Source organism: Podarcis cretensis (assembly GCF_951804945.1).
Source record: "Podarcis cretensis genome assembly, chromosome: 9".
NCBI classification, from domain to species: domain Eukaryota; kingdom Metazoa; phylum Chordata; class Lepidosauria; order Squamata; family Lacertidae; genus Podarcis; species Podarcis cretensis.
In genome coordinates, this window is record NC_137178.1 from 70,492,077 (window position 1) to 70,519,124 (window position 27,048).

Genomic DNA, 27,048 nt, shown 5'->3' on the forward strand with positions numbered 1-27,048 from the left:
CTGGTAAGACCCTCCCCAGCTTAATTAGAGCCCTTTCTATTAGAAAGTTGCAAGGTCTGTAGTGGGGAGAATCAGGACCTTTTTATGAAGAGTAAGGTAAAGGTGAAGGACCCCTAACCATTAGGTCCAGTTGTGACCGACTCTGGGGTTGCAGCGTTCATCTCGCTTTATTGGCCGAGGGAGCCAGCATACAGCTTCTGCGTCATGTGGCCAGCATGACTAAGCCGCTTCTGGCGAACTGCTAGGTTGGCAGGAGCAGGGACCGAGCAACGGGAGCTCACCCTGTCGCGGGGATTCGAACCACTGACCTTCTGATCAGCAAGTCCTAGGCTCTGTGGTTTAACCCACAGTGCCACCTGCATCCCTTATGAAAAGTAACCCCATCCTATTCAGGGTCCTATTCAGTTGTTGTTATCCTGCCGGGGCGCCAAGTTCTAGAGGGCGCCAGGCAAGAATCCGGTGAACACCGAACAAGTGCGCTTAGTGAGCAAGAGTGCTTCTGCTGCTCCTGCTGAGCATCGGCCCAGTTTTTCCCCTCTTAGCTTGCAGGCACCAAATTCTGCAGGGTGCCAGAAGGCTAAAAGCGGGAAAAACCGAGCTGATGCTTGGCGGGAGCGGCGCATGTGCCCTCGCTCACTCGGCACAAGCCTGCTTGCTTGGTGGCCATGGCCAACGCAGCACGAAGCGTCCATCCTCCGCCTCTTCCCCGCCGGAGAAGCCACCCCCCAGCTGCTGTCCGCCTCCTCCAGTCCTAAAAAAAAAGGTCAACTCTGGGAAGGGGGGGCGCCGGAGGGATCTTTGCACCACTGCACCGGATATGCTTGTGACGGCCCTGCATTGAACATTAAAAATCCCTATACCAAGGCTGCCTTCATATGTCTTCTAAAGGTTGTATAGTTCCTTATCTCCTTGGTTTGGGGGTCACATAACTCCGTACCCTCCAACATTTCTCCAATGAAAATAGGGACGTCCTAAAGAAAAGTGGACGGCGCAGGTGGCGCTGTGGGTTAAACCACCGAGCCTAGGACTTGCCGATCAGAAGGTCGGCGGTTCGAATCCCTGTGACGTGAGCTCCCGTTGCTCGGTCCCTGCTCCTGCCAACCTAGCAGTTCAAAAGCACGTCAAAGTGCAAGTAGATAAATAGGTACCGCACCGGCGGGAAGGTAAATGGCATTTCCGTGTGCTGCTCTGGTTCGCTTAGTCATGCTGGCCACATGACCTGGAAGCTGTACGCTGGCTCCCTCGGCCAGTAAAGCGAGATGAGCGCTGCAACCCCAGAGTCAGTCACGACTGGACCTAAATGGTCAGGGGTCCCTTTACCTTTACCTTTAAAGAAAAGTGGGACATTCCGGGAACAAATCAGAAACCAGGACAGCTTTTGTAAATCCGGGATTGTCTCTGGAAAATAAGGACATTGGAAGGTCTGCAATCCAGGACAGGCAGATGGCCAATCTCCTAGACACTGGAGCCACTCACCTACAGTGCCTCCATCTTCCCAGGGTTCAGTTTGTTAGTCCTCATCCATTCCACATCTAAATACAGACAGTGTTCCAGACCATGGTCTGCCTCCCCTGACACAGCTGTTAAAGAGAAATAGAAATAGGGCCGAATACATCGTCCCCTGCTCTCTGGAAATGTTCCTGTAGTTAGGGATGAAGCTGCTACCCAACAGTGCCTCCAATACTCATCCCATAGAGCCAGTCAAGAAGACTGCTGTGCCCATGGCATTAAAAGCTGCCAGCAGATCAAGAAGCAGAACTGGAGGTGCACCCCCCGTCCCACTCTTAATACAAGCCTTCCATCAGGGAGACTGAAGCTGATTCAGTCCCAAACCCCACCTGAAGCCAGGCAGATACAGATATTCCATTTCCTCCAGGAACTCCTGCAAATGATCTGCTGCCACTCTCTGTTCCAACACAGTGTAAGGCAGTTTCCTGCCTTCCTATGGAATCCATTGGGAATTGGCTATTATAGCTTATTATGCTTCATTATAGTGAAAAACGTTATAGGAGAATGTGTTTCATTCTCTTGATTAACAAGCGTCTATTTAAATCAATAGATATCATTTACCTGTATTCTCGATCTTTTTAGTCTTACGCAGTTTGTCTATTTTCCCCTCTTAGCAGCAAGAGAGATTCTGTATACAATAACGCTTCAGTCCCAAAAGTTCTGAAAGAGAAGACATATTTCATAATTTTCAATTCACAGCATACGAGGAGTCTTGTTTTCTGAATAAGTATTGATCTGCAGTTTGCAGAATATGCCAAGCCTGAGAGCATTTCTTTTAATTAAAAGGCATAGGCTTGGAGGTTGTTGGTAGACAGCAAGAGTGGCTTTGGTGCCTTCAGTTTGACAGCTCTTTTTATTTGCTCTAGAATGGAATTAGACAAATGACAAATTTTCATGTGAGATATATGCATGACAAACTGCCTCACACAGTGGCATCCACAGAAGGGATGCTAACCAGGGAATATGTTTTCTCCATGTGGTCTGGAGCAAGATCTTTGTAGTCAGTAGGGATGGCAGTATCTGCTTTTGAACATCATGATATATCACCAGCTAAATATTGTGATATACCAATATATCACAATGTCTGAAATAAGGATGAAAGTATGTAGAGGTGAATAGGAGGGCTAGGTGATATCTGGTGTTCAACTTCGTGATATATACATCACAATATACTGATATATCACAATGTCTGAAATAAGGATGCAGTTATGTAGAGGCACTGGCTGACTTCACAGTTTTCCCCACATTGTGGTTTTTGCATAGCGCACTCACTATCATGATTCACAATGCAGTGGTACCTCAAGTTACAAATGCCTCAGGTTATAAACGCCTCAGGTTACAAACTCCACTAACCTGGAAGAGTTACCTTGAGAGAATGGAAATCGTGTGCTAGTGGTGCAGCAGCAGCAAGAGACCCCATTAGCGAAAGCACACCTCTAGTTAAGAACAGTTTCAGGTTAAGAATGGACCTCCTGAACGAATTAAGTTTGTAACTAGAGGTACCAATGTATATCACCAGGTCAAAAATTATGAAGCCAGTATCATGATATGGACTTGAAACTGGTTTTGGACAATATATCACTCAGCCCTAATACACATCATGATTCGTGATATATTGCCAGGTCAAAAACAATGAAACCGATATGATATGAACGATACACTGTATTGATATATCACCCAGCCCTAGTAGTCAGCAATGATGAGACAGAACTCGATCCCAATCAAGATGGACCCAGACTCAATTTCTCCAGCTGTGTTATGCCCAGCTCATTAGCTTTGCCAATGGCGCAGTGACATCACCACACTCTCAACATTGTGAGTGCCTTGGGGCATAGAACAGACGGCCCCTGCCTTGATTTCCCAGACATTTCTGATGTAGCAACCTCACCATTCTCTTGATTGTGGATACGTAGCTTTAACTGTGTTGGCTAGGACTGCCTCAGCCACATCTGAAAGTTATGAATGTTTCGAATCCTGGAAGAGTGGTTAGCCTTGATCATGTGGTATTCACACCTTCCACAAGGTGAATAGACTGAACGTGTAGGGGAGGAGCAGTGTGTGCCCCTTCACTTGCCCATGTTGATGAGCCATGCAACATCTGCATTCCAGGAAGATGCATGGATTGCCACATGCATACACTGAAAGAGGCATGATCTGTGCTCCTTGGAGTCACAAGAGAGGGAAGGACACAAAGAATTGCTGCGTACCGTTCCACCTCTAAATAGAGGTGAGGCAGAACTTCAGATAGTGTGGGGAGGCATCATTCTGTTGTCCTGCCTGTCCTTTGAGCAGCATACATTTTGGAGAATGTATGGATAGGGTCACTATCATAGCTATGGCAAACGACAGGGGTGGGGGGAAGCCTATAGTTTTAGTTGGCAAACTCATCACATCCTCCCTTGCATTACATATACAAAGCTTCCATATTTTGTAGTCCATATCAAGAGATGCCTTACACAAACAGGCCGTGCTTATGTCTTCAGTGTGCAAAGGCCTAGCAAAGCCTTAGTCAGGTGTTTAGACAGACTCTCTTTTCTATGACTGATGTTTCTCAAAGTTAACCAACGAACTTAAACTAGCAATGGGACAAGCAAAGGAGGATCAATATGGCTAACCTGACACAACAACCTGTACAAACAAGCCGCACTGCAATTAAATGAACACACCCAAGCAAGCTCTGGACCCTGCAATCTCTCACAATATCAGTAAGTAAGTAAGCATATAAATAAAGGACCTACCCACATGATGCTGACACAAACCACTACACTAACACCAGGCTTTTAATGTTTGATGCATTACTGTATTTTAATATTTTGTTGGAAGCCACCCAGAGTGGCTGGGGAAGCCCAGCCAGATGGGTGGGGTATAATAATAATAATAATAATAATAATAATAATAATAATAATTTATTATTTATATCCTGCCCATCTGGCTGGGCCTTCCCAGCCACTCTGGGCAGCTTCCATAAAAACCAAAAATACAGTAAAATCACACGTTAAAAATAATAATAATAAATAATAAATAATAACTTATTATTAGTATTATTATTATTAGCAACAGAACAAAAGAACAATCCTCTCCTCTCTCCCGCAACTGTAAGATGTCTATGACAAAAGTGTTTTTCACTAAATGTAAACGAACTGTGAAAAGGACTTTATGAATTGAAAGTGAAGATGATGGTTGTTTTGTAACACAAAAAAATTCAATGGAAACAGCTATGACTGTTGGTTCAGTCTACATTTTGTTTCCACAGTTGTGCACTTGAGACAGCACATGGTTGCTTAGGGAAAAAAACACTTTAGGTAGCTGTCTACATGCAAGCTCATCACTCACGGGGAAGAAAGAGCATGTGATCTGAGCGCATGTGAAGTCTCCATGTCCCCAGTTAATGATATGTGGGTTTTGGGGGAAGCAATACATGCCTGCTTCTCCACCACTGAAAGAAGACAATCAACCTTGGAAAAACGTGAACCCAAAATGTCCACAACTGCAGCAGCAAGCAAGGATGTCTGCAGCACTTTAATTTATTGCTAGTTAAACCCCTGAGCAGAAGAAAGCAAGAGAAGTCTAATAAACATGTGTGTTGAATTGCAACTGATGTTTTTCCCCTCCCCGGTTTCCTTATTAAATATGCTGACTTCTTCATTGGAAATTGCTGTTTCCATGCTCACAAATCTTCTGTTTGTTTCCTCCTCGACAGTGGGCACTATAAAGGTGTCAGTTCGTGAACAATGCTTGCAAAATGCCACTCATAAGAAATCCCTAGTATTTACCCTTAATCCTCTTTATTGATACTCATATGTTTTAGTGTCTGTCTGTCTTCAACTGTAGCTGAGATTACCAGCCACCGGAAAACTCAAAATGTAAATCAGTCTTGACATTTTGAACCTACAGCAGTTTCAGACAGCTCACAATTTGTTCCAGGGTGCAGTCTCCAAATGGCAGAGCAAACCCTGCGACAAACAACATGGTCATGGGTCCAGTTCAGATGGTCTGCAAGCGACGCTCATATTGTTGCCTGTGGATGGCTTACAAATGGTAGGAATCGCAGGGAGGTGCAGATTGCCTGACTCAAGTGTCTTCACATGGGGTCTGTATGTGGGGCTGTTGTGATTTGTGTGATTGCTTTAGGATTCCCTCCCCCCCCCCGGCTATTATCACAAAATGGAAGAAGCCACACATCAAGGGAGCATCTGAGCGGTTCCAAGTGTATAAACTAGGCCAGTGGCCACCAGGATTCCACATTGATCCTCCATGTTGTTACTGTAAAAGTGCAAAAGAAAAGAAGGAAACAAGATTTCATTTGCTTGTATGAGTTTTTAATTAAAGTGGTACCTTGGTTCTCGAACTTAATCCATTCCGGGAGTCCGTTCGACTCCCGAAACTGTTCAAAAACCAAGGCGCAGCTTCTGATTGGCTGCAGGAGCTTCTTGCACTCAAGCGGAAGCCGTGTCTGATGTTAGGCTTCCAAGAAACGTTCACAAACTGGAATACTTCCCTCAGGGTTTGCGGTGTTTGGGAGCTGATTTGTTCCAGAGCCAAGCCGTTCCAGCACCAAGGTACCACTGTATTAGGAAAAGTCTGCCAATGATAGGAAGAGGAGGAAAATAAGCAGAGCGTTGTTTTATTGTAAAAGATATGGGACATAGGTTGAATATTGCGGAGTGCTACGTTGTTAGTTTGTTTTAATAGTATTTTAAGTGCCGCGGGACGCGGGTGGCGCTGTGGGTTAAACCGCAGAGCCTAGCACTTGCCGATCAGAAGGTCGGCAGTTCGAATCCCGTGAAGGGGTGAGCTCCTGTTGCTCGGTCCCTGCTCCTGCCAACCTAGCAGTTTGAAAGCACGTCAGAGTGCAAGTAGATAAATAGTTACTGCTCCGGCGGGAAGGTAAACGGTGTTTCCGTGCACTGCTCTGGTTTGCCAGAAGTGACTTAGTCATGCTGGCCACATGACCCAGAAGCTGTATGCCGGCTCCCTCGGCCAATAAAGCAAGATGAGCGCAGCAACCCCAGAGTCGGCCATGACTGGACCTAATGGTCAGGGGTCCCTTTACCTTTAAAGATCCACTTAGTCCCTCATTTTGTTTCCAAGCGTGAACAGAGAGAAGCTCCGGAAAGCTCAGCAGAGGGGACGAAGGCCACAGTCCTTTCCTCTCATTTGTCCCCAACAACTGCTATTCAGACGTACGTTGCCTCTAAAAACGTAGGCTGCATTTAGTTACAGTGGTGCCCCGCAAGACGAACGCCTCGCAAGACGAAAAACCCGCTAGACGAAAGGGTTTTCCGTTTTGGAGGTGCTTCGCAAAACGAATTTCCTATGGGCTTGCTTCGCAAGACGAAAATGTCTTGCGAGTTTTTCCAACTTTTTTTCCCTTCCCCCCCTTTTTCTAAACCGCTAAGCCGCTTATCTGCTTATCCGCTAAGCCGCTAAAAGCCGCTAAGCCGCTAATAGCGCTTATCCGCTAAGCCGTCAATGGGCTTGCTTCGCAAGACGAAAAAACTGCTAGACGAAGAGAATCGCTTGCGAGGCACCACTGTATCTTGTCTGTCCCTTAAGATCAGCTAAGGAGGATCTCCACCAAGTCTGTGGATCACTGAGGTGCAGTTATCGTTATGTGGAAGATGGCATTCTCAGTGATGGTGTCCAAACCCTGAAACATCTTGAGAGGCTAATTTATCTTCCTCTCCCCCAGTCTTCCAAAAGAAGATTGGTGAAGGGCATTTTGTTTAGATGAGCCTTCAGCTTAGATTAATTTGTATGCCTCCAATATTAATATTTTTTAAGGGTTCTACTGCTTTATGCTTATGCCGTGTTCCTCTTGTTCTTGCTTTTGATAATTTTGTGATACTGTTCGATGCTATTTCAGTGTTTTTTATTTTGAGGGTATTCTACTTCGGTAGGTTGGGAGTGTGTATTTGCCCTGAAGAAGTCTACTTGACGTATCCTGCTGCAACTAAGTTGAAGGCACCGTAATTGCAATGATTGCGATCGTATTCCTTTCCTCTTTAGTCCTGTCCCCATTTCTCTTCCGTTGTCTCCTCTGTAGACTTCTAGACTGTAAACTTCTTGAAGCAGCAATCTCTCTTCTCCTTCTTTTGTAAAGCACCATGTACATGGAAGGTGGTATATAAATGAATAAAGCATTTTCTATTATGGCCAATAGCCATTGGTAGATCTAACTTCCATTAATTTAATTGTTAAAAAGTTATCTAAGCTAGTGGGCATGCCTAGCAACCATAACGTCAAGGTAAAGGGACCCCTGACCATTAAGTCCAGTCGTGGCCAACTCTGGGGTTGCGGCGCTCATCTCGCTTTATTGGCTGAGGGAGCCGACGTATAGCTCATGTGGCCAGCATGATTTCTGGCAAACCAGAGCAGCGCATGGAAACGCCGTTTACCTTCCCGCCAGAGCAGTACCTATTTATCTATTTGCACCTTGACGTGCTTTCGAACTGCTAGGTTGGCAGGAGCAGGGACCAAGCAACGGGAGCTCACCGCATCATGGGGATTCAAACCACCGACCTTCTGATCGGCAAGTCCTTGGCTCTGTGGTTTAACCCACAGCGCCACCCGTGTCCCTCTAGCAACCATAGCCAAGCCAAATGTATAAGTTCTTCCTCCTCTGATAACAACAAGTACTACTGGTTATATATCCTGTTCTTCTTCAGAACAGCCTCCTGCCCCATCAGCTAATATAGGAAGTATAAAATATAATTTGTCTCTGCTGGCCAATGGCAAGGTCTTTGCTCTCTCCACCTGCTCCCAGCTGTAGGGTGGTGACCCACTGATGGAGTTGTCTATCAAGACTCCAGTCCATCAGAAGAGAGACAAGAGGTAAAGGGTGCCAGAACTGAGAAGTAAAACATATGCAGAAATGGAAAATATATGGTCTAATGAGCTAGCCTGGAGACTACAGTTTGTGGCATTATAAGCAGAAAGCAATGGATTAATGGCAAACCTTAGAAAATGCCACTGGTCAGTGGGAGAGAAGAAGATATTTCAATAAAAGAACCGAACGAGCTGTCAGTGTGATGTGAAGCCCCAGTAAATTGATGTCATAACATTCCAAGAATGAAAAGACCTTGTGGGGAGTGAGTGTCCTGTGGTATCAAAGCTAACACAGAGATCAAGGAAAGAAAAGTATGCAGAGGAGACCGGCAAGAAAGAGATGGGTGCCGTAGAAGACAAGACAAATGATGTACTCTGCCATATACCTGAAATGGTTCTTTCAGCTGTTGTGACCACCCATGGCGGTTAATTAATTAGACGACCTTCCTGATACAGTGATTAATGGCATAATGGGTGTAAATAGATCTATGCTAATTAATAATGTGGCTGTCACCAAAGTACTTGGGCACCGTAGGAACTGTGAATAAGGTCTGCTTCATATGCGACAGTTCTCATTTGTAGATACACTATCTCCTATCCGGAGCGCATGTTGTTGCTTTTGGGTTCCTGCCTCCTAATTCAGATATATGATATATCTAGGGCTAGGTTTGCACCAGCAGTTTCCATACAACCTGCTTTTCATACATACATGAGGAGAACATGGTTTAATCACTGTATATTGAGCTATCCTCAAAGACAGCGTGAAAACCACAGTTAGTACAGAATGCAGCTGCCAGAATTTTAGATAGGACTAGTGGTTGGGAACCCGCCACACGGATGTTGAAAGAGTTTCGCTGGCTTCCTTTCTACTTCTGAGCTCATTTCAAGGTACTGCTGCAAGTATCTGAATGAACATCTGCTCCCAACCTGACCTGCTCATATTCTGAGGCCATCTGCTGATTATCTTCTCTGAGCAGAGGTGAGGCAGGGGCTGACCAGAGGGAGGACATTTTTAGCGGTTGCTCCTTGTTTGTGGAACACTTTCCCCAAGGAAGTTCACGTGATGCCTTCAATGCTACCTTTTTTTTTGCTGCCAGGCAAATTACTTTGTATTTACCCAGGCCTTTCAAATATTTTCAGTTTAGCTGTTTTAGGCTGGAATCCAGTACAGTATACACTTGCATTGAACCTAATAGGACTTCTGTATGCACATCTAGAAGGGACGCGGGTGGCGCTGTGGGTTAAACCACAGAGCCTAGGACTTGCTGATCAGAAGGTCAGCGGTTCGAATCCCCACAATGGGGTGAGCTCCCGTTGCTCGGTCCCTGCTCCTGCCAACCTAGCAGTTCGAAAGCATGTCAAAGTGCAAGTAGATAAATAGGTATCACTCTGGTAGGAAGGTAAACGGTGTTTCCGTGAGCTGCTCTGGTTCGCCAGAAGCAGCTTAGTCCTGCTGGCCACATGACCCGGAAGCTGTATGCCGGCTCCCTCGGCCAGTAAAGCGAGATGAGCACCGCAACCCCAGAGTCGTCCGTGACTGGACCTAATGGTCCTGTGACTTTTCCCTGTCTGCACTCAGCTTCTTAGTTTTCGCGAACTTTATCAAAGAGGTGCAAGTTTGTTGTGCAGATTGAATTTTACGTAGTACCATTGCCCTGCCCCCTCTTAGTCACACACAAACACACACACTAACTATGGCATGTATGCATGTGATTTACCATTTCCTCACCATTATATGACTAATTTTCCTCACAAAAAATGAACTTTCATTCGAGAATGATCCTAGAAACTTGTTATCAGGCCACTTTGAAATTCTTTCCTCCTCCTCCTCCTTCAACATCATCATCATCAACAACATACTGCATATATTCTTTGAGGTGCTGTGTGGATATGGAAGTGCTATTGCAATAATTCAGCATTTGGCATAAAAAAAGAAAGAAAACCCGAAGCATGAAATACCGAAAGGAAGAAACATATGTGTTTGGGAAATGCATGAAGATTATTTTGGGCCAATGAGGGAGAGAAAAAATGAAATGAAATGTGACAAGGTTATTTGAGCAGCTTCAGCCTAGGAATCCAGCCTCAGAAACCTTGTCTGCGCATCCAATTTAACAGTAGTTTAACACCCTTTGGTGTCTGTGGTGTTCACACTAAATTGAAGGAAGGAGTGTGTCTTCTATCCCCTAAAGGAGTGTGCACCCAGAAATAGTACCTCGGGTTAAGAACTTTGCTTCAGGATGAGAACAGAAATCGCGCAGCAGCGGCACGGTGGCAGCAGGAGGTCCCATTAGCTAAAGTGGTGCTTCCGGTTAAGAACAGTTTCAGGTTAAGAATGGACCTCCAGAATGAATTAAGTTCTTATCCCGAGGTACCACTGTACCACAAGCCATCTGTGTGAATGTATCTCCTCTGCCTGAAGATCACTTGGGGAGCACGACACTATTCTGGCTTTGTGCTCTACAAGCCGAGGGAAGTTTGAACTAGCCCCCATTCTCCAGAGATAAGAGACCTCTGTATTTTTAAATTAGAATAGTCTGTTTCCAGGGCAAAACTTAGCTAAGAGTCTTCCTCTTATACCCCCCCCCCCAAAAAAAAAGAATGGGAGAAAATGAGTTGAATAGTTGGTGCAGCATGGCAGCAGTGCGCAATTTAACTGAGGATGTTGGGAAATCTTGCCCACGGCTTGGAAATAATGAGCTCCTGACGTGTTTTCTAATCAAAGTATCGGCATGGAGTCACCATGTTTAGCAAACGTCCTATCACCAAGGAAGCAGTACATCAAAAGTTCACTGTGGATATTATTTTTCTGTGCCTCACCTTTACATTATAGGTGTCTTTCTTAGCACCTCTTCTTATAATAGTTTAAAGTCTCCCCCCCAAAAAAAGAAACCAGTAGATGTGTGTGAACAGCGTCCGTTATCACATTTGTTCCAGCTTCAGTGAACCAAGAACCACGCCTGTCGTCCTCAGTTATCTTTGTACGCAGCACTGTTTTGAGCAGAGGTTTAATACACAAAAGATTGTTTCCCCCAAGATTTAGGTACCTCATAAATCAAGCTGACAAGTCACGTGGCCAGGTTTCCTCTTCTGTTTTGTCTATGGTATGCAGACAGATTATACAGTAGCGTCCTCAATGGCTTATTGTCTAATAATGTCAGAGGGCTGTGTTCTTCACATGCTATATTAGACGCTACCTAGGCAATTCTCTGACTAAATATTTCGCGTGTGCATGGGTGACAAATAGTAAAGACACATTTCTGCTGCTTATTTCTGCACCTTTGAGTTTGCTGCAAAAGCAGAGGAGGCTTAAAACCATCACTTTTTTTTGGGGGGGGGGCTTTCCTTTGTAGGAGTATCAGGACACACAGTGATTCCCACACATTGACTTGCTCCATCTTAACATGTTGCGACGATGCTTTCTTAAACGATTCCTAGGACCCTTGTACCTACGGGACCGCCTCTCCCGGTATGCCCCACAGAGAGCCTCAAGGTCCATAAATAGCAACACCCTAGTGGTCCAGGCCCTAAGGAAGTTAGATTAGCTTCAACCAGAGCCAGGGCCATTTCAACACTGGCTCCAGCCTGGCCTTTGGCTTGGAGCCAATTTGATTCCCTCCCCCTCTTTCTTTTTTCTTTTCCTTTCTTCTCCTGCGATGAGGCTACATTTTAATATTTTAATGTTTCAATATTTTAATGTTGTATTTTAATTTTGTTTTTAAGTTGTATTCATTCAACTTGTTTTTATTATTGCTTGTTAGCCGCCCTGAGCCCAGCTTTGGCTGGGGAGAGCGGGGTATAAATAAAAATTATTATTATTATTATTAGTGTGGAATTATCAAGATGCACAATTATATTTCCAAGAACATAGAAAATCAGGTCATTTATTATTATTATTATTTAAAAAATCATCATACACAGTCAGTTTGGACAAACAGTTGCAAACCAGTGGTAGGAAGAAACAGGATAATGTTCTACCAGATAACACTTGCATAGTTTCTGTGTGCGTAAAACTGCAGTGGTTGGGGGCCTGACTCATACTGTTAACAGGATATGTAAAGTTTTGGAAACTAGCAAATGGTTCAGGCCTACATATATGTTATGCAAATTTCCATTGTGAACTTTTATAACATTTCTTTTCATAGCGCTTCATAGCGGGGTTTTTTATAGCTGTATAGATCCAGCCCTAAGCTTCAGAGGTGTCTGGTCAATACCTGGATTTGTGGGTGTATGCAGGGTCCCTTGAGTTCTGTGGATTTGAATGAAATCTATAAACATGGTTTCTTCCCTTTTTTCCCCATATCAGCAATCTACGTTGATGGCGTCCAACTGAAAGGCTACTTTGTGTGGTCCCTTTTGGACAACTTTGAGTGGACTTGCGGATACAGATCTCGCTTTGGACTCTTCCATGTGGACTTCGAGAATCCGGCTCTCCCTCGAGCTCCTTACAAATCGGCTATTGAATACGCCAAAGTTATTGCCAACAATGGACTGATGAAATTACATGGTTGACGACTGTCTGTTAACACCAAACGTTGGCCACTTACAAGAGAGGCACATGCCATGAAATTGTCAAAAATAAACCAAGCTGAATTTTGATTTTCAATAACTATTTCTCAAAAAGCAGAAGCAGAAATCAGAGCAATAACTATGCAGAAAGGGGAAGTGGAACCTATAATGTTTTAAAGTTTGAATTTAAAATAAATAAATACAAAATAAATATGAATAAAATAAATAAATACAGTACAATGTATTAATATTTTCTGTAATGTTTAAAATACTTTTGACTTAAGGGATTCAGAGAGTGATGTCATATATTTTGTTGTTGTTTAGTCGTTTAGTCGTGTCCGACTCTTCGTGACCCCATGGACCAGAGCATGCCAGGCACTCCTGTCTTCCACTGCCTCCCGCAGCTTGGTCAAACTCATGCTGATAGATTTGAGAACACTGTCCAACCATCTTGTCTTCTGTCGTCCCCTTCTCCTTGTGCCCTCAGTCTCTCCCAACTTCAGGGTCTTTTCCAGGGAGTCTTCTCTTCTCGTGAGGTGGCCAAAGTATTGGAGCCGCAGCTTCACGATCTGTCCTTCCAGTGAGCACTCAGGGCTGATTTCCTTCAGAATGGATAGGTTTGATCTTCTTGCAGTCCATGGGACTCTCAAGAGTCTCCTCCAGCACCATAATTCAATTCTTCGCCGATCAGCCTTCTGTCATATATTATACAGCACCAAATGTTGGGTTGCTATCAAGTGGGCACATGTCTGGGAGTCGCAGCCAAAGAAGCTGCATTAGAAACACACACAAATGAGCTACTCTTTCCTCTCGCCTATCACAATGAATGGGATAGTTTGATGCTTATTCATTTTCTTGGCCATCTGCTTGTCTGACATAGAGGAAGCAGATTTGGTGGACTGTTCCGTATCTGTCTACTTATACGCAGCCAGATTCCTGAAGAGCACACTTTTTCAGAACTACAGAATTACTGTATGTATTTGTCAGTCTTAGGTTCTGGTACTAAGATAAGCTAACTAATGCTTTACCAATGAAACAACCTATTAAGTGGTCTGCATTTTACTGAATGGAGAGAGCTTCCTGGCCTATTGCACTGGGCAGAAATTCAACAGGCAAAAGCAAGCAACTTGTCCATGTAAATTAAATGGGTGCTATATGAAGAGAACTCTTTAAAAAACAAATCTTTGCTCAAGCTAGGGGTTGGGGGGAAATTGGATTTAGTTTAAATTTAAAGGCAAACCTACTTAATTAATATTTTCTGAAACTGTACATGAACCGAATCAACCATCCTTTGAAATTCACACAGCTTTGAATTTTGTGGTGCAGTTCTCCAGCCTAATAATAATAATAATAATAATAATAATAATAATAATAATTTATTCATATGCCACCTTTTCCCCTGACGAGTCTAAAGGCAGCTTACAGATTAAAATTCAACCAAATATTGATAGAATTAAAACTGTATACGTATATAAAATCTGTTTTATAAATCAGTTTAAACAAATTATGTACCCCAAAATGCATATATTAGTGAAAATAACTTAGAGAAATGTGTATATTAGGAGAAATTTGCACTAAAATACTGGTGAGTTTTTGTGAGGATTTTAAAAAAAGAAATCGCAAACTGCGATGGAATTGTGGAGAACTGAACTGAACTGGAAAAGTGAGAAACGGAGAAAACCCAAAATGGACAGATTAACTCGTTCCTAACCCCAAATGATCCAGTTTTAATGCCTGCCTCCCCCAAAAATGAATTCTGTGAGCTATAAAATGCAATTTTGCCGAATTTCTTGAATTCACATAATCTGTTTTGCAGATTAAAACACACACACACATTTTGCATTCTTATTGTGATTTCATTGACCATGCCTAGGGGCAAGGAGGCATGTGGAACTTACTGAAACCTCAGCCGAACTGCTGCTAGCAAAAATTCGGTTTTCTGAGATTTCAGCACTGGGTTACAAGCATATTTTTTGCCAGACACAAGGGCTGGAAACATGCTGGAGTTAAAAAAAGCAAGCAAGCCAGCAAGCAAGCAGGAAGCTGACTTCTGCACTGCTTTCCCTGCGCTCCCGCAGGAAGACAGAATACATACCTCCCTGACAATGCCACATTAAATAGTTAAGAATCGGAAGGTGCGAGAAGCATATGTTTGCCTCTAAGGAATAAGGTAGAGAAAAGGAACAAACCGGGCCTCAGAGGTGTACCTCCCGAGGCCTCGCTAGTACAAATTGCTAGCAAATGAGTTCTGTTCAGAGCTAATGCTTTTGTTAAGTGCCTCATTGCGAGGGAGCAACAAGGAGAGCGTGAATATACTGCCTGGGAGCTATTTAAGTTGCTCTCAAGCAAATGTCATTTTGATCAGAACTTGGTTCACAGCAATTGCAGAATAACTGCAGCGCCACGTCCTCATGTCAGCGGTTAGCCTGGAAAAAGAAGGCATTGGGTCTGTGAGCAGAGTGGTGAGATTGGTGCAGTAAAGGCCACAGACTTGCTTTTTAGGATAGGGTGGGTACGGTGCTGAGGGCTGGGCCCAAAGCTCAGAGGAAAGCCTTGTGCACTGAGAAAGGACCTTCCATTACCCCACCCCTCCCAGCTGCTCACAGAGGCAAAGTCAAAGAAAAAAGTCCTGTGGCAACAAAAGATTTCTCGCACCATCCCACCTTCCCGTGCCAACAATGGGAGAAAAAGCGTTTGAAAGGCTCAGTATACAAAGGGAGCTTTCACAATAGGAAAAGTAATCTTAAAAAGTGTTAAATCTTTCCGAGATAAAAAAAAGGGGGGGGAATACACACTGCTGATTGCTTAGATTTTTTTTATTTTAAAAAAATGCTTTTAAAAAAATGTTCACTGCTTACATTCTGCAGCTGTTCACAAAAGGCTAGAAGTCTAAAGTGTATAAGACTGCTTGGCTTTGTTCCTCTGTTTTGTGTAAACTCCACATCTCCTTTACCTGTGCAAATGGTACATCAAGGTGCTCTGCTGGGATTAAGATTTCCTTTCACTCCCTTTGACATGTTGTATTGGCGGAAGAATTAAGAGAGAACGTGGCAGCTCCTGGTTTGTACTAAGAGAGTTTATGCGCACGCTCATGTATAATTTCCATTATTTTCCAAAGAACAATACTCTTATTTGACAGAAGAGAGTATTGTTTAATGAGCAAGGATCTTATGTTCATCGATTACGTACTATCCCAACACGAAACACGCCAATTGCAAACTTTCCGTCAGAATCTTCCCGTATTCTGAAACACTTTGGAGTCACCAAGAAAGAGAACCCAGGATGGGGTTTTGGAGACAGAAGAAGGCTTTAGAGCAATATTAGAGGAAAACACAGTAGGCACATCAGTCGCATGGTGGTCAGTTATTTTGTGGCGGAATGAATGAATGAATCTTTATTTGCGTCAGCCATCAGCCATAGCAATAAAACAACAATACGATCTACAAAGAATAGAAATAAAAAGTCAATTATATAAAATACATTTTGGGGTTTTGAATCAATAGTCAAATAGTGGATCTTATTCTGATTGCCCCAGCTAAAAACCTTGCAACCTTTGCTGTCACCTGCTCATCTTGAACTGCCAAGACAAAGGACACTGGGGCAGTGGCTGGGCGACCCGGAATGGACAATAAAAGAGGGGTGATAATCTCATTCCTCAAGTCTTTATAAAGAGTGCAAGCCAGAAGGGCATGCGCCACTGATTCAGTACTGCAGGGACATAAGCGTTTTTTGTGTGGAATCTGTTGCAATTGTCCCTCAAGTACAGCCGAGGGCAATACATTCAATACTGCAAGAGTAAAAGCGTGTCTATATTTTAGAATTGCTAGGTTAGGCAGATAGGGTGCCAGAGAGTTGAAACAGGAAGGTGGAAAATAGTCATACCATGGGCAAAATTTCCTTATTGTGGCCAAGTGACACTCAGTATCATTTAGGCACTAACAAATTAGACTGTTTGCTTTACTAGAACCCAAAGTGAGAAGCTGTTGTGGTGATAAACCATAAGAGTGAAGTTTTTGATAGACAATTTTTGTCCAGGTGCTCTTGTGACAATCTTGCAGCACTAGGGATATTAGACTGGGGGAATTTGAGTTTCTGGCGGAAACTGTGGACATGCCTTGTGTAGAAGGCCTTGTGTCATCTGGACATGTCAGGTGTAGGTCTGGGTTTGCAGAGACTTCATCCAGCGGTGTTCATGCATGGCTTCATGCAGCAGCGAAAAATGTGAATGCTATTCCAGGCTGCATCAGCAGAAGTGTAATGTCCAGATTATGGGAAGTAATAGCACCATTCTATTTTGTGCCCAGTTCTGGGCACCACAATTTAAGAAGGATAATGACAAGCTGGAACATGTGCAGAGGAGGGCAACCAAGATGACCAAAGGTCTGGAAACCCAAGTGCCTTATGAGGAGTGGTTGAGGGAGTTGGGGATGTTTAGCCTGGAAAAGAAGAGATAAAGAGGAGGTATGATAGCCACCTTTAAACATCTCATGGGTTGTCACCAAGATTGAGGTGTCCCAGCAATGTGCGTGTCATTGCGTCATCTGGATGAGGCCAAGTGTTCTGAAGCAACCAGACACTGAAGCTGTGCCACACTTGGCTCAGTCAATGCTCGGCTTCTTCTGCCCCCTTAACGTCAAGAGGGCCTGGCCCCCTTTCAACAAATATTGAGGGGGCTGAAGACACCTCGGCCACCGAGAATTGGCATGCCTGCTGTTGGGCTCACTTGCTCTTCCTCTCTCACCACTGTGGGGTGCATTTAGGTCAGTAAACTGAGTATACCCCTGGCATATATCTGTTAAAGAAAAATCCAGATTTCTTATCTGTGTAGACCAGTGGTGTCCAAGCTTTTTTCAAAGAGGGCCAGATTTGATGAAGTGAAGGGTTGTGGGGGCCGACCAAAGGGCCAACCAAAGTTTTTGGCCATTTTTTAAGGATTGAAGTTGTTGAGCTTTCTTTGTGATTTTACCCCAAAGTTGTTGTTACCCCAGGAAATAAACTGCCACAGGGGCCGGATTAAACTGACCGGCAGGTCGGATTAGGCCCACGAAACAGATTTTGGACATGCCTGGTGTAGACCATAATATAATAATTATGCACTCTTCTCTTCCTATATCGAAAGCAACTTGATTTCTGGATGCCTTTCATGTTTGTTTGGAGGTAATTTTTGGCAATGAAAATATTGTCAGCTGCTCTGGAGTGAAGCATTAAACAGCCGAGTTGCATCCAACTGATAATGAAGAAAAAGTAAACATGCAAACATATATGTAGGATTGTAAAATCTATTTGGGGTTCTTTTGTATATTAATTGTTGGTAACTAATAGCACTGTAAAGAGCCTTTAATTGCACAACTTTTAAATTAATTTATGTTTGCGGTTTTATTTCATTTGTATTTTTTACAGTCCTCCTGCCTGAGACATTAGAGTGTATATTTATAATTCACTTTATCCTCTTAAATTGTCATCCAAGATCGAAAGGTTTTCTGTCCTTTAATTAGGACACTGGGTAGAATATTATTTATCCTAGTGGGCATATTTATATGTTTTACCATGGTACAAATGGGCTATACATTTTCTCTGCAAAGCAGTATTAATTCTCACTGTAAATAATATACTCCAGTACATTTGGTCTATCAGGTGAAATAAATATTCCAAATCTGGCATAAAAACCCATTGAAAGTGCAGTGACCATCTGTACTTCTCTGTTGGGCTTTAAAGGACAACTCTCTCTTCCAAAGTTTTATAATACAAAGGGCAATTCACTAATTAGCACTGTAAATTAGTGTTGCCATGAGGTTAAATTGGAAAAAAAATCCACCCAGCCCCTGCAGTATTTCAATTAATGTTATTTTTAATTGCTTGTATTAGCATTTGAGAACAAGATTGATTAGCTTTTGACCATCAAAGAAACAGAACTTGAAGCTGTTAAATACTGAATTGGAAGTGGTTAATTATACTTAAAATCCATAGATACTGTACATATCAGTCTAGAAGGTCATCAGAGTACAACAGAGTAGGTGTGCTTTTGAACTTGTTTTTGTTAAAGAAAAACCTCAGGAACACATACATCTGTTCTCCTATCTCAGTTGATAATAGGAATTAGCACCTCTGAAATTCACATCCAAAAGTGTTCTTGTTTACTAAATTGCTTTTTAGTAAAAGTTTAAGGGAATCTGTTCATGTTCAATTTGCATTTAACACAGCAAGTAACCAAAACTGTAGCCAGAGACTAGTTCACAAAGCAGGCCTGCGTAGATTCTCTCTATGGTCAGAAGCCTCCATGTGACAGTAGCAGGTAGCGATAGATGCCAAGAAAAAAGATTAACTTCTGGCAGCACTTAGATCATTTTTGCAACAGAGAAAGGGGAACAAGCACATTTCTGCAACCAGGGGGATTCTTTGCAGCTGGGAGAAGATTCCAGGAGCTTCCAGAGGGTAAACAAGGAGGCAGATGGCAGCACACTGAGAAAGGGATTGCTTTGGACGCTCCAGCTGATAGGTGTTAAATCCAATAGATGGAGACATCTGACCATGTGTAGGGTCTGTTTAGGCCTGCTGAGTGAGTAGGGCCTAAGGCTCTCAGCATTTGAACTTTTGAAGGGCATCCAAATCTTTCCTCAGGTAAGCATAATGCACAAGCTTAATTGCATCCTTGATTACTGATGGGTCCACTGTGATGCAACTTTCGAACAATGGAGGCACCTTAGGAGCTCCACCAGTGTATTTGAGATCAGTTGAAATGCGATTTCAAATGACACGCACACACCCACACCCACACCCATTTAATTTATCTTGGCGAGGTGACATGTGTAAAGTCGAACTTCAGAAGGATCTCTAGTCCAGAAGCTAGGAGTCCTTTCTCCACATTAAGCTCCTGTGTTTGGGAAGACAAAGCAGTGCTTCCCCAACACAGGAACTGAGTGTGAATTTCACTAGGTAAAGGTAAAGGTACCCCTGACTGTTAGGTCCAGTTGCGGACAACTCTGGGGTTGTGGCGCTCATCTTGCTTTACTGGCCAGGGGAGCCGACGTTTGTCCGCAGACAGTTTTTCCGGGTCATGTGGCCAGCATGACTAAGCTACTTCTGGCAAACCAGAGCAGAGCACGGAAACGCCGTTTACCTTCCCGCCTACTTGTACTTTGACATGCTTTCAAACTGCTAGGTGGGCAGGAGCTGGGACCGAGCAATGGGAGTTCACCTCGTTGTGGGGATTTGAACTGCCAACCTTCTGATCAGCAAGCCCGAGGCTCAGTGGTTTAGACCACAGCGCCACCCGTGTCCCTGTGAATTTCACTACCAGGACATATTTAAACCACAGAAAGACACTCAGGGGAAAAGTAATGTCATGGAGATTTCCCCCCATAAAAATATAATGCATTCATCAGCAGGTGCTTAGGAGTGCCTTGGTAAGGTTTAACCCAGTGATGGCCAAACCTGGTCCTCCAGCTGTTTTGGGACTACAATTCCCATCATCCCTGACCACTGGTCCTGTTAGCTAGGGATGATGGGAGTTGTAGTACCAAAACAGCTGGAGGGCCAAGTTTGGCCATCACTGGTTTAACCCATAGCCAAGGACAGAGGTTGATATTCCATTCCCCCGTTGTGCAGACGTGTGAGATTGTTTTAATCACATGTCTGTGTTTTACATTCCAGCACTGATTGTTGGAGTCTTGTGAACAGAAGTTCCGTTCTGTATTACTTTTGTGTTCTCTCTTCTCTCTGAGAGCAAGTAGGAGAGGAGCCACGTTTTCCTTTGTCCTGATTTTGTATATAAATAAAGTAGCTTAGTACTCACACCCCAGAGCCTGGCTTCTGCTGATGTTGTTTCTCTGCTAATGTGTGCTCAGTGTCTCTGGACATGAGTCACAGAATCTCATTGGGGAAGAAGATTGATGGATCACAAGAGCAGCACGCAGATGAGAGGAACGGGTTGGCACGTACAACGCCGTTGGCCTGGTCGCCCGCCCTGCCTGCCGCCAATTACCCCGACAGTTAAAATGGTGCCCTCCAGATGTTTGCAGGGCTACAACTTCCATCATCCCTGATCTTGGGCTATGATGTTTCCTCATTGTCTTCTGGTAACTGGGCCAAATGATATCATCTACCCAACAATATCATATTACCTTCAGCAATATATAACTTTTCCCAGACCCAACTCTAGATACAGTGGTACCTCGGGTTAAGGACTTAGTTCGTTCTGGAGGTCCGTTCTTAACCTGAAACTGTTCTTAACCTGAGGTACCGCTTTAGCTAATGGGGCCTCCCACTGCCTCTGCCACACAATTTCTGTTCTCACCCTGAAGCAAAGTTCTCCGCCTGAGGTACTATTTTTGGGTCAGCGGAGTCTGTAACCTGAAGCGTCTGTAACTTGAGGCATCTGTAACCCGAGGTACCACTGTATTTTGCTTTCTTGAAGGACAGGATTGTGGCCTTTCTACATTCCATGTGCAGAAGTTGACTGCACTGGCACTGGAGACAGGATAGTGTCCTCCACTGCAACCGAGGATAGCAGGCAAACTTAGAGGGAACAGAACAGTTGCACACATAACCATATGTTGCATACATAACCATGTTGCATACACCGAGGGGGATGGTTGCCTGGGGCAGGTTAGGCAGAACAGACAGAGGGCTACTGCTCCTCAGTACCTCTCACCTTAGGTGGTTACCTCAATTTACCAGATGGCACAATGTGAGAAAACCAAAAACCACCAGAATGCCTATATTACGCAAATCCAATAGAAAAAACATGTAAACGTAATAGGCCGTATAGTAACAATTTCTTCATCTTTTCTTGTATTTTTCTGTCATATTGCTTAGAAGAGTGGCGTGAAATAATCTTCTAAGTGAAGATGATTGGGTTGGCAAACAAAAGAACCTGGCACTGATGAATAAGCTTCATGTAGCTATTTTATTTGGATGTTTAGACCCAGAAACCTCTCCCCTAAATAAATTCACACTTGACTAAAATTTTAGGCTTGGTTTTTGGCAGAATTTAGGCCACAACTTTATTGATTACAGAAAGTGAGTGGTTGCATAGGCTCTGGTTCGACTAGCTCCCTGCCATGCAGGTAGCGCTGACCCAGGGTTCCAGCATAAGTCAGCCAAGGGTGAACATCTGGATAAGCGGAAAGCCAGGAATGGGCTAACTCTGCCACCCAAATGCCCCCCTGGACTCAGGCATGGGCACAACCCTCTCACAGGGGTTGACCAAACCATCAAGTCCCCAGATTCCTTTAACGGAATACCCTTCACATATGGGTGGCGAGAGCGTTCTCCCATCCCTATCACCTGAACCAGAGCCTATCTGCAACCTTACAAGTTGTGACGATTTGCTACGTGGCAGGTGAAACCTAAATGGCAACAGCCAAGTGGGGAAAATTCCTGCTGTGCCCCTGACAGACGACACACGACGGCATAGCAAGGTCTAGCGCAACAAGCCCTAAAAGTAGGGAGAGATGGGCAGGTGTTCCGAATGCACGCGCCAAAAGAGGAAGCTCTGGGTCACATGCATGGGCATAAATAGGTCCCTCGAACCATTTCAACTGTGTCCCATTGGCCAGATTATACCCACCAGTTGGGTGTTGTGTCTGACCAGTCGTACCCACCCACAACACAGGGTGTCGGTTCTCCAGGTCTCACCGCAATCCCTCTTTAAGGGAGGAACTGATATAAAAAATGTACATACTGGTACTATATCTTTGTATGTTACTTTGGAATTTGTGTAGCTAAGTGTCTATGTTTATATGATTTAGAACCATGCACAGCTGATGAAGCCCCTTTGGGTGAAACAGGGGACTATCTAGGAATCCTTGTCATCAGTGCCAGGTTCTTTGGAAATTAGAAAAGAATGTATTACGGCACTGACAATATAGGACTTGGGTTTTGTACATACTGTACTTGGTGGTCAACTGGAAAGCTACATTTTAATATATTATGTCACGATGTTGATTCTGGCATTATAAGAAGCTGTATCTAATTTTTGAAAAGTAGTTTCAAGTAAATAGCTTTGTAATTGTTACTATACGGCCTATTACGTTTACGTGTTTTTACAATGTGAGGAAAAGCAAGGGGAACTCATTCTGTGCTCCTTCTGTGTGGTACAGTGGTACCTCGGGTTACATGCGCTTCAGGTTACAGACTCTGCTAACCCAGAAATAGTGCTTCAGGTTAAGAACTTTGCTTCAGGATGAGAACAGAAAGCGTGCTCTGGCGGCGCGGTGGCAGCGGGAGGCCCCATTAGCTAAAGTGGTGCTTCAGGTTAAGAACAGTTTCAGGTTAAGTACGGACCTCCGGAACGAATTAAGTACTTAACCCGAGGTTCCAACTCTATTATTCTATATGGTTGACAGTTGGTTACTTGCCATGTGGAATGACATACGCATTTGCATATAATCCATATTTGTATTCTAGCAAACAGACAAGGCTGAGGTTTAGGTCCACTACAGAAAGCCACCCAGTTCCAAAGTAGTGGTGAAGCTAGAACAAACCCCAGAATAGGAGGCCATACAGCATCTATATCTCTGAAAGAATGTAGGGCTCATCCCTTCTACAGCTGCAATTTCACAGAATCTAGAGCTTGAGTGAGCACATGTTAAGCCAAAAAGTTTATTATTATTAATTGAATTTGATTATGTTTTGAGGAGGCTGCGCCTACAACTCTCCTCAGGCAAATTGAAATTGAAAATGAGAAATTCGGTGGAAAAATAAAGGAAGAAATATCCTCATTAATAAGAAATCACACACCATTTAGAAGGGCAAGAATTCACATGGAACTTATCTTATGCCTACTAAGTGACAAATTTATTAAGTGAAATAAAGTTTGAAATAAAGATTGCCAACATCCCCCCTCATCCGCCAAAAAACCATGCTTTTTAATAGGGTTGCCAAATTTTACTGACTGCTTCTGCTTCTTTGCCTATAATAACCAGTTCATTGGTTGCCATGGTGGTTCCATGGCCTGTTTTGCCCTTTCCCTGACTCAATTTTTTTTTACTGATTTCTGTGATTTCTTTTCCCTGTTTCCTTTTGCACCTGACTTTGAACCTCTTGGGTTGTAAGCTCTTCAGGGCTGAGGCCTGGTTTGTGAATGTCTTGCCCAGCAGCAACAGGCCTCTAATACTTTCAGAAACTGAGATTATCTGGAAACAAGTTTCCTAGCAACTGCAGAATAAGCAAGCCAATTGGCAAACGCTGGCTGGCCACAAAAATGCATTTTTAATAAAAACTACAAACATGTTGTACTACCCTTAGACAAAAGCACATACTAGACATTCCCGTTGACCTAACACAACAAACTGTTTCTCTAAAGACACAGTACATGTGGGCAAGTATTTTAGGAAAAACTACCCCAACAAAGTCAGTGCAGACCACTTTCCAACATATTGGTGTCTTTCATGAACACCCAAACAAACAATTTCTTATCCTTTAAAAATAATTGAAATACTTTATTGTCACTTGTTTAACTTGTATACATTGAGATTACACGAGCACCCCCCATTTAGCCCTCTTAGTCTTAATTCCCCTCGTTTACTGACGCACACCCACCAAACTCGAAAGTCAGTGGCCCTGTTGTTATCTTTTCATTCAGCAGCCTAACAGCCCATGGATAGAAGCTGTTCTTTACCCTGTTGGTGCGACTAATCATGCTTCTATATCTTCTGCCCGAGGGCAGGAGATCAAGAAAGTGCTGGCCAGGGTGTGAATCATCCCTGAGAATTTTCCTCACTCTCCTGAGGCAATGTTCTTCTGCGATGTCATCCAGTGGATTCACGGGACAGCCCATAATATATTGTGCTGTATTCACAACCCTCTGTAGGCACTTCCTATCAGCTGATGTCAAACCAGCGTACTACACCGTGATGCAGGATGAAAGGACACTTTCTATTGTGGATCGGTAGAAGGAGATCATCAAATCTTGATTGGCATCGTTCTTTCGCAATACTCTGAGGAGATGGAGTCTCTGTTGGGCTTTCTTAACTATCTGGGTTGTATTGATTTTCCAAGTAAGGTCTTCACTAGGAATTTAAAGGAAGAGACTGTCCCATTAAACTTTAATTAGTTTAATGCAAAGTAAATGTCCGGTGCGCTTCCATCGTCTCAAGTCCCATTACAGCAGAGCATTTCGCGCAGCAGTTTAGGAAGAGCAGGAGAGGCAGTATTTTTTCAAAGAGGAGTCTTGGAGCAAGCGGTTTTGGAACTCAAAGAAAGGTTTATTTACAAAAACAAAAAACCCGGCGACGAACCACACATATCAGCAAATACGCCCAAAAGGGGAGAAGGGAGGAGCAAACACACGGGAGACTATTTATACAAACTCATGTTCCTGGAAGCCTAATGACTTCCAGCTGCTCAGTGATTAGAGCGTTTCTGCTACCTTTTAACCCTTTGATACCACACAGCCCTCCCCAATGTACAGCGGGGCTAGTTCTCCTCTCTTTCTCCTGAAGTCCAACACCATCTCCTTTGTCTTGCTGATATTAAGGTACAAGCTGTTCCCTAGACACCATGTAGATATTTTTTGGACCTCCCCTCTATACGCTGATTTGTCTCCACCCCAAATTTGGCAAGGACCACTCTCAAACTTGCCACTCCTACTCTGCCAAGTTTCAAATCACTCTACTAAACAATTTTATAATTATAAACCATATAATATTCCAACTTTTTTTTTTTTTTTTGAGAATGTCTAATCAGCTGGTACAGTTAGAAGAAAGAACCACTGAGCTCAGTGGAACGTATTCTCTGGTAAGTGAATATAGGATTACGGTGTTAGAAACTCGACAATTTTGAATTTGCCCTTACAGTTAAACTGGATGGCAATTATGACAGAATAGAATAGTTCCACGGCAGTGAAATGTGCAGAAATCTAATTTAGCTTATTAACAGGTCTAAGCCTAGACAGAAAGTCCAGTCAGCTGTTGTGAGCTTCACAAATGAACTAGTCAAATGAACCTGAAGAGATATGCAGCAAATGTAATCTACATTTGCTCAGGAGCCAAAGTGCCGGTTACTTTCTGATGTGGTAAATGTTCAGGTAAACATCTGGATTGGGCCAGCAAGATGTATTTTCTCAGTCAGGACGAACTCTGGTGTTTACTGGTTTGGCTACATAAACAGAACATGAGTATAACCAAATAAAATAGCCATGGTATACAGACTGACCACCTCAAAAAGTAAAGTGTGAATTGGTTCTATTATAAATTGAACAAGCTTATATTTAACTCAGTTTCACTGCAATATTTCACTCCAATGGAAATTCGAGATGAACGTGGAAGTTCCGGCTCTGGTAAAGCATTTGAGGAATTTTGAGAAAAGATAAAAGGGTACTTTCAACAAAAAATAAATCACATAAACACACAAAATGCAGTATCATCACCATTGTCATAAATTCACCATGTCACAAACAAACAAAGTTTCACTTCTTCACTTAGGAGCAGCAAAAACATTTGTGAGAAGCCTAAATATTTATTATAAAAATTTTCTACATCAATGTATTGCCACAAGAGGGAAAAAGTCCAAACTCAATGGAAAAGGGACTTTGAATTTCAGTTGCAAAAGGGACTGGTGCAGTTCAGTTAAGTTGCTCTCCCTAAGCCTACAACAGATACAATATAAAGGAATGCTTCCGTGTTCAACTGCTCAACATGTCAGTCACAATTTTTAAATGGTGGAAAAGTAAGATCTCCAGGGCAGATGTTTTCCACATCTGGTGGAATGGTAAATTTGCACATATCTATTGGATACAAATATCCAATAGATACAAATATTGGGAACTCACTCGCAAACTGCGAACTGTATTGTTCACCCCACCCTGAACAGAAGCAAAATTCCAGGGGTCTCGGCACCTAACTAGGATTTGTGTTCGTTTGGTATGAAGCACGGCGGAGATTGGTGTCTTTAAGAAATATGGCTTATTTACACATATTTACACCTGAGTTTTATGGAAGGAGTGCAGAACATTAGACCCCAAGAGTGTCTATTGTTGTTCTCCCCATTGCTTCACCAAGCTCGGTCAGTGGTTTAGACCACAGCGCCACCAAAGAACAAAGACAGGTGATAGCAAGATCATTACCCCGACAAAAGGTGGCACATTCAGTGTCAGACAGGAAATGGGTGGTGTTCCTTCCCCGGCTGTGTGTTAGTTAGCAAAAGACAATAGCAAAGCTGAAAGGGGGAAGTTGCCAGGGTTACAGCGGGTGTGATGCCCTTTTA

At 43.4% G+C, this 27,048-nt stretch overlaps 1 protein-coding gene and 1 long non-coding RNA gene across 5 annotated transcripts in view; one reads left to right on the plus strand and one right to left on the minus strand.

Annotated features, from left to right (window-relative positions):
* LOC307223595 (cytosolic beta-glucosidase-like) overlaps positions 1-13,077 on the plus strand; it is a 112,852-nt gene extending 99,775 nt beyond the window's left edge. For all 4 annotated transcript variants that reach the window (XM_079989772.1, XM_079989775.1, XM_079989773.1 and 1 more), the window contains exon 6: positions 12,641-13,077. In XM_079989772.1, the coding sequence (XP_079845898.1) occupies positions 12,641-12,846 (206 nt within the window). In that variant the 3' untranslated portion in view covers positions 12,847-13,077. The remainder of the gene's footprint in view (positions 1-12,640) is intronic.
* Positions 1-27,048, minus strand: part of LOC307223670 — a 384,691-nt gene that overhangs the window by 44,044 nt on the left and 313,599 nt on the right. The window contains exon 2 of the long non-coding RNA XR_013842180.1: positions 22,942-23,166. This is a non-coding gene — a long non-coding RNA (uncharacterized lncRNA). The remainder of the gene's footprint in view (positions 1-22,941; positions 23,167-27,048) is intronic.